General features: G+C 41.0%; 1 protein-coding gene across 1 annotated transcript in view; it reads left to right on the top strand.

The window, feature by feature from the left end:
* Positions 1-1,816: 1,816 nt before the first annotated feature.
* Positions 1,817-8,486, top strand: part of RRP15 (ribosomal RNA processing 15 homolog) — a 20,753-nt gene continuing 14,083 nt past the window's right edge. Inside the window, exons 1-4 of the mRNA XM_014307963.2 lie at positions 1,817-1,826; positions 3,114-3,388; positions 5,221-5,318; positions 6,142-6,343. Of these exons, the coding sequence (XP_014163438.1) occupies positions 1,817-1,826; positions 3,114-3,388; positions 5,221-5,318; positions 6,142-6,343 (585 nt within the window). The remainder of the gene's footprint in view (positions 1,827-3,113; positions 3,389-5,220; positions 5,319-6,141; positions 6,344-8,486) is intronic.

Here is an 8,486-nt window from a genome sequence, read left to right as displayed (position 1 = left end):
CCCGCCCTGCGCTGGCCCTTGGGCTGTTCCCGCTCAGCCCGGGGGGTACAGCCCACGGCTCCTTAATTCCCTAGGCCACAAAGCAGCTTTCCTGGGAGAGAGGGGAACGACTGTGCAGAGCTGCACGAGCTCCGTGTCTGTGCCAGCCGCGATCTGCTTCTCCCCGAAGGAAACACCGGGGACGCTCTCGTTCCAGTGATTCACCCTTAGCGCACGGCTCTGCACTCGTTCTCGCCTCCTTGCGTGTTGTGAGAGTCTAGCTAACCAGTTGTGATCACTTCTTCAGTCTATCCAGTGACTGGACTTTTTAAAATTTTTTATTCGAGGAGGAGTTAGGGTTGTTGCCATTTGGAGCTGTGGCTCCAGCATTGGTTCTGTTTGGTTTGAGCGCCAGAATTGAACCCAAAGGGAAGCGTTGTGTGGGAGCTTCATTCAGAGCTCGTTACTGAATGTTCGCCGTGTTTAACTGTGTGTCTACACCTTGATCACTGAGCGAGTCTGAAAGAGTGAGATAGAGAGATGTGTATGTGTATTTCACAACAGCATACACAGAAACAATTAAAACTTTTTATATTAAATCTGTGCTAGGTATCAGTTTTTCCTATTCTGAATAGGGCCCCAGGTCCTATTTCTGATTGAGTTAATCTGGTTTAAATTATTTTGAAATACTTCTTCTTTATCTCATGCTGTTGACTGATACTCTGATGTATTAAAGAATAAATTATGGCAGGTAGTGGAAACCTTGTTAATTTTTCTGTAATTGTTGAAAGCAAAATGTTGTGGTATTATTCTCCTATTTTACTGGCAGAAGATGTTACATAGAGGAAATGATACATGTTCTTGCAAATTTCCTTTTTGTAAGTCTGAGCTGTTTTTTTATGGCTAACTGCAAAAGTTGGTCCTAAGCAGTGTGGGGGATTCAGGTTTGGACTTTCTGTAGTTGTTCGCTTTTGTGTGTGTAAAAAAAAGTCACAAACAGGGGCTGATTCCTTGTTTAAAAGCTAAAGAGCAGGGTGGAAAAGGCCCAGGGGTGAAAACTTGACGTTGTTTTATGTGTAGGAACCAGGATGTGATTCCTACACGTAAAACGCCATGTGGTGTTGCAGTTACTTCTTAGCAGGCAATGGTTTGAATTTATTTTTTATTGGAAACTCAGAATATGGATGTAAATATCTAGAAGGATATTAAAGGATAAAAAGGATGCCTTTAAATAGTTACTGAATGTGTTGAGGAAAATTTGCCACTCTAAATTTCCAGTTTGTAGTAAGGACTGTTGGAAAACACTCCCATAATTTATTTTGAGTGGAGCATGACATACCACTTGGTGGTAGGAAAAGTCATACTGATAGAGATAATGACCGAGTATTCAGTCATTATTTCTCTTCCACATTTGTTATGTAACCACAGACTCTCACTTCTTTCCGTCAGGGTAACCAAATGCTCCCCAAGCCTCTAAACATGCCTGGGCAGTAGAGGTTTTGTTTTAAATTGGTCAATGCCACTGTTTTGCTGCTATGTTGTTTGTTAGGTTTTTTCTGGTTGAAACAGGCACATGGAGAAGGCAGAATAATGAATTAGTGTGGCAGCAGAGTGTATGTTTATGGTTGCTTAGTAATTAAATAGACAGTTGATTAATGGGGAAAATTGTTAACAGCTGCCTGCATGGTTTCATGGAGAACAGAGCTTGTGAAGCACTCGTTTGGTTGATAAAGGTACTTCATGGGATATAGGAGTGCTTACAGAGTAAAGCACTTTGCTCGGTAGTAGTGTGGTTTAAAATTTAAATTCTCTTTTTTAAGGAGTTTGAGAGTGGTAGATGGATGAAAGTGAGTGTCGTGGTTTGAGAGGAAGTGAGTTTTTTTGGGATGCTGTGGTCAAATCAAGCATCCCAACATCTCCTAAGCCAGGGAGAATGTATTTTCATGGGGGCACTGGCATTGCGCCAGCGTCAAACCGTGTCAGTGGGTCACGTCAGGAGTCTGGGACTGGGTGGGATCAGAAACCAGCTTCCTTCTGTTCAGCACTTGGTTTTGCAGTCTTGAAAGTTGTATGTAAGATAATTAGTCTAAAATTTAATGTGGCACAAATGTTACTGGAATAGTAGTTAATGGTGGCAGGACTTTGTGTATGCTCTGCTCTTGATTACGTGGTGAAGTGAAATAACCCAGCATATTTCAGCACACAATAAACCTGCAGCCCATTTCATTCTAGTGAACCACCTGCCCTGTTAAAGACTTCTATTTTTGCAGTTTGACCCACTGAACAGAGTAATGAGGATTAACTCTTCATGTATTTCTTGTGCTATCAGTTTGGTATTTTCAGCTGTCTTAATTCCAGACTTTGGTATTGTAATTTCAGTTCCTTCTTTTATTTTGAAGGGCTCATGGGGTAAGGAAGTTTGACTTCGGGAGTGTTTTATTTGTGTGACTTGAGCAGTTACTTACCCAGAAAAGCTCAGTGCCTCTGGTTTCTTTTGAGCTGCCTGTCTTGATGCAGGCAGCTCAAATACTCTCTGTATTCCACAGAGCAGTGTCCCCTGGGTTCACTATGCTTAGGTAATTGTATTTTTGCTGGCAGTGTTGTCTCTGAGCAGGTTTTGCTGTCACATACGAAATGCCCCCCCAGCTTCAGTTTAATTCCTGTGGCTGTTTGCAGCCAAACACCAGATGTCACTGTTGCAGTTTCTCTGTGTGTACATACATATGTGCACATATTTGTGTGGATAGGCATTTATAAGTTACACTTTAAAAACTGGAAAATAGTCAGGTTTTCCCACCACAATTACCAGCCCTAAATATAAAAATTTTCAATAGTCTAATAATAAATGTCCAAGGCTGCCCTCTCCCTTTTGCCCAGCCTCTTTCAATCACTTTAAACCATCACTGAGGTGAGCAAGCATTGCATTGCATAGTTTCTAATAAATTCAGTGTAATGGTGTGTGCCTGCTTGAGGAATTGATTGTAACAGCACATTTACCTTGCTCTGAACTTGGATAACATTTATATGTGGAGCAAATGGCTCTAGTGAAGGATTCTTAATAGAAACAATTCCTGATACTTTTTTTGTTTATTTTCTTTTTTTTTTTAATCTTTTTTTTTAAATTTTTTTAATAGGTTCTGAGTTAAGCTCAGAACTTCCAGAAGACAGCTACTCATCGGGAGGTGAAGCCCTGGATGGTGATGATGAAGATGAAGCAGCAGCCCCTGGCAATGTGGCTGAAGAGGCAACAAGCTCCAAAGATGGCCCAAGTTCAGGATGGGCAGATGCCATGGCAAAAGTGCTCAACAAAAAGATTCCACAGAATAAGTCCACCATCTTGGCCAAGAATAAAAGCCTGGAGAAGGAAAGAGAGAAGAAAAAACAAGAGAGGCAAGAAAAGAAGATGAGGGTGAGAAAAAGATGCGGTATTTCATGTGCAGTGACTGTGAGATGAGCTACATGCAAGATAGTCTCAGAGCACTGTCCCAAATCTCTGCTGAGTCTGTCTCAGTTTTGGAGTCTCTCCTTCACAGTGATCTTAAGCAGCTTAATTTTTTTTTTACTTTCCAGTCATGCTGTGTAAGGTTTTTTCTCTTACTGCTTCTTCTGGGTCATCAGGCAGGCTGAGCATTGGCAGCAGGAGTGTTCCAGTCTGTCAGCTTAAGGTGTTTTCTTTTTTGAGGAGCTGAAAGCAGCTACTTTAAGCTTGATTGTCTAATTGGCATTGTGAATTTGGGGTGAAATTCACTTTGTTGGCGTTACAAATTGAAATGGTTGTCTACCTTAGAAAGTGAGAGGGAGAAAGAGAAGAAAACTGCTTCCATTTAAATTGTGCTGTGACTTCCAAAATCAAGGCCTCTAGGTTGAGACTGCAGTAATCATTGATGTGGTTGTGCATTGTTGCTTGCTCCCCTCAGTCATGAATAGAAAATAGTTTTCTCAATAGAAAACTCCTGATTGGAGTTTTCTGTTACCATGTCTGTGCCCTAAATTGCTTCTGGTTCTGAAACTGGTATGAAGAAACCAAACCATGTTGGCAAGTAAGTAATTTGTTTGTGCCTTCTGTGGAACTTTTAATTCCAGGCTCTGATTGATTTCCCTTCAGGCTAGAAATACATTAATAGTTCTAATGTCTCATCCTACCAGTTCTGTTTCTGTGGGATAACCAGGTTATTCACCTGACAGTTTGGGACATGCTGCAGTTGGGCCATGGCTTGCCTTTTAAATTCAGAGAGCTTTGCTACAGCACCTGCACAGTTATGGTTGTCCTAAATACCTGCTCTCATCCAGTAAATATGTGAGAATACTGCAAAACAGAGATGGGCCACAGGTCCCCAAAGTGACTTGTTTGCTTTAGAAAAACTTGAAAGCAATTTGCCTTTCATTGATTTCTTGCTGATGAAAGGTAGGATAGGGCAGTTCTTTTGATCAAAGGCCAAAGCATGGTCATAAACGCAGAAATTCATAGTAGTCTGCCTTTAATTATAAAGATAAGGACTCTGAAATTCCATTAGAGACTTCTTGCATAAAACAGATTTAATGGAACATCACCAGGCCTAAAACACTGTTAAATTGTTCAGAGGGGAAGAAAAACTTACTCCTAAAGCAGAGGTCATGAAATACAGTGGTCTCCTATTGCAGCAGAAACAAAGCTGATGGTTTTGTGTCCACTGGTGGGGAAAGGGGATCAATTTGGTTTTGAAATGGAGAGCCTCCAAAAAATAGACAAAACCAATACTGTACACATGACTTGTTGTCTGGTGGACACTTGGTGCTCTTCCTGTGTTAGAGTTCTGCCTGTTGCACTCTTTGCTGAGTGTTGCTTTGGTCACAAAGCCATAGCAGGACCCGTTCTGTAGGGGGAAGCCAAATTCTCTACATTCAAGATGTGACATGCCAGTCTTGATGGACCCAGGATTTTACTATGTATAAATTTCTCTGTGATCAGCTTGTGAAGCCTGGGATTTGAAGGCTGTCTTTGAATAATTTCTTTGCTCAAGGCAGTCGGTGTGAAAGCATCTTTTCCTAGGCTTTTGTTGCTGGAAGTAGATGACTGAGATCTGAGTGTGGCCCCTGTTGTGTCAATGCAAGAGACTTGTCCAGCCCAAAACTGGAGTTCCTTTTACTTTCAACCAGACTGAACTTTGCAGATACTTTTTGTCCTCCTGCTACATACTCTATCAGGTCATGCTGCATTCTCAAATGTCCATGTTGTTTCACATAACAATATTTATAATGCAGCTCGATAAAAAGCGGGAATGGGAAATGATGTGCCGAGTGAAGCCAGATGTTGTCAAAGACCGAGAGAAGGAAAGAAATCTTCAGAGAATTGCCACAAGGTAAAAGTTTTTCTGAATGCTTTCCTTAAATGTATGTATATCAAAAAGAGGAGGAAAAGGCCTGCGCAGGTAATCTGTTTCCAATCAGATTGAACTCTTAAGAAGTGACTAGCAGGAGCCGAGAGATTTATAGACAGGTCTGCATTGTACAGTATCAAGTTCAGCAAAAGATTTCAGAAGCTTTATGAAAGAGTAAAAATTTAGATGGAAATCTAATGTTTGCTTAGCAGAAGTGCTTTGTTGAATCCCCTCATTTTGTTAATTTAATGCCTTAAAAATGCAGAACAGTTGTTTCTACTGTTCTGGTTTTTTGCTTCTCCACAGTGGATTCACCAGATCCACAGTTGTGAAGTTCACAATCCACAGCTGCCTGTTCCCATTGTGGTGGTTTGGTGTCACAGAACTAGTTGAACATTTTGATGTGCTGCCCGTATGTCCTTACTCATTCCTCTGCCCTATCCTCCAGCTTCAACTACCATTAAGAAACTTGTCTGAGTAATTTAATAACTGATTTTAGGACAAATAACATGCTCTCAAGGATGAAACTGATCTCAGTGCCATGTTATCAGGCTTACTTCAGAGTCTGAATAGTAGATTTGTTTGTTACTGGTTCCTAGCAATAAGTATGAAGGAGGAGTAAAAATTGAAAGTCCTTTATGTTGTAGTAAATGTTACTTCTTAACCAAATCGAGGTTCCAGGTAACCATTTTGGGGAGTTAGAAGCCATCCAGCATCTGCACTGATCAGCTTTAGTAGGGAGTTCATTTCTGTAGAAGGAACTTGAGTTAAAAGATTTGCTTTGTTGTCTTTTTCCCTGTCCCAGAGGTGTTGTACAATTATTCAACGCTGTCAGGACGCACCAGAAGAAAATGGAAGAGGAGGTGAAGAGAGCAGGGGGCTCTGAGAGGAAGCGTGCTAAACTGATGTCTTCTGTTTCAAAGAGAGATTTCATTGATGTTCTAAGAAACATGGAGGGGGCTAAAGGAGCCAAGAATCCTGCTGGAAAGGCCACTAAAAGTAAACAGGTAGGCTTCATCTGTGAGAAAAGAATGCTTACAAGGTACCTTCTCAATATAATGACTCTCTGTTAATGTGCTTGCTCTTCATAAACCTCTGACCCAAATGGCTGGGATGTTTTAAGACTTGTGGAAGGGAACAAGTAGCCTATTTTCCCTGTCTTTTGACTATCAAAGTACGAAACACTGGAAGCTCTTCTGATAAGACATGGATCCTTTTATGCACTTAACTTGGTTTAGCTGTGTTTAAAAAACGATTGTGAAACACTAGATTTTGTCTTTACCTGGATTTTGTCTTTGCCTGGATTTTACACCAGGCGTGGAACAAACTGCTAGATTCTGGTGGGCTGTGACATTTGGAATTTGGCCAACAATAGTTAGCTCCTTGAAATTGTTAAAGACCTGGAGGCTGTTCATCTTACAGGGTGTGTTGTACTTGTGTGTCCCCAGAGTTTGGTCATGTCAAACTCGCTTCCTTTAGGTGATCATGGTGTCTGAAACGGAAGGATTTGCCATACAAAATGAATACCATAACAGAAAGAAACACAGGCCTATTAAATCTTATATGTAGGCTTTTCTTTCCCTGATTCTCTGTGTGTGTTGGGCTGGTGTGGCTTCCTTGCTCTTGAGATGTTTTGGAAAGAAATACATTCCACTTTTCCCAAATGTGTTTGAGACACACTGTAGTTGGACTCATCCAACTGTTCATCAGTTCTTTCAGCTCACCAAGTAGCTCAGGGTTGAAAACAAGTTGCCCAGACAACTCTTTCTTGTATTTCAGAAGCTGCACGTTTTTGAAGCATATTTGTGTTCAGGTTTGAACTCTGTGCTTGGTGGTGGGTGGAATACTGCAGTTGGCACAGACACACTGCAGTTAACTAAGTGCTTTTCCATGCCAGGAAGAAATACTTTAATCAGTTGGGAGACAACATTTTGTCATATGTTTTTTGTTTGTGTGCACTTGGGGAACATGCTGAAACACTGCCTGGCATGGAGTGCTCATACAATTTTCATGCAAGTGCAATGTTAAAGTATTTTTTAAATTCTTTGGATAATGAGAACAATTTAGCTTGGTGCTGACACTTTATTTCTCCTTAAATAATTCCAGCTTGCTTGTTTGGGTGGGGGGACGTGTATGTGTGTGGTTCTCTTTTTTTGGTTCATTTGTTTGTTTCTCCTCCCTTGGAATAGCAAAATATTGGAAGAATGGCAGTGCCAACTACTACTGTAGTCAGCATTAAATCAATATCTGAGCAAGAACTAGGACCTTTGTTTTGTGTCACATTGTAGCAGGGCAATTTTTTAATTACTAGGTCAGAAAACACAGATTGCAAATGTTTCTATGCTAAAGAAAAGTTTTATTTTGGCAGCATCAGTAATAGCATATTTCCATTCAAGACCTCTGGAGATGCTTTAGGTGCTGGCTGGTTAGTCTTGGGTTTGAGTATTAATGTAGGTGCTGCTTTCACATTGCTTGTGCACAAAAGCTGGGGTGGGGATTGGGATTTTTGGTTGGGTTTTTTAATTGTATGTCTGCCTAGACAGACCACCCCCCTTCCTCTCTCCCTTGTTTCAGTGACTCTTCAGCCTTTGCTTCAGTGACTCTCCATTCAGTTTAATACTGAACCAAACTCTTCAGTAACTCCTTTTCAAGCTGTTCCTAATCTGCCTTATTTTCTCTTGAGAACATATCTTACTCATTTAGCAAGCTCCCCTCCTGGTAGTTGTTGAGGGTTGAGGTTGAGGCCAAAATCTGCTCTTCATTCTCTTTCTCAGAATTACACAAATATTTAGCCACTGAACAGTTCTGCTGGCCTCCACTGTCATATCTCTGTTTCTTGGTCTGAGAGTGTTTCAGAGGGTAAGAAGCCTGGATGAGGTTTTTCGGTAGTAAATTCCTTGCAGCAGGGTTTCAGCAGATTGCTTGTGCCATCTGAAAGCTTTTGTTTGTTTGTTTTGTGGGTTTGTTTTTAGCAGTCGAGAGTATAGAGTGTGTTCATTTTTAAAAAGGGGGGGAGATACATTTATTTATCTCAGCAAAAACAGTGGAAGAGATGCCAATCCCAAAATCCAGGCACTCTGCCATCAATTAGAAGGCAGTCCAGAACAATAAAAACATTACCCCACCCACATAAAACAAGCAGTCAGCAGG

The sequence above is a fragment of the Geospiza fortis genome, unplaced genomic scaffold, assembly GCF_000277835.1.
Source record: "Geospiza fortis unplaced genomic scaffold, GeoFor_1.0 scaffold41, whole genome shotgun sequence".
NCBI lineage: Eukaryota > Metazoa > Chordata > Aves > Passeriformes > Thraupidae > Geospiza > Geospiza fortis.
The sequence above is the reverse complement of the archived record's forward strand: the minus strand, read 5'-3'. Positions and strand labels throughout refer to the sequence as shown.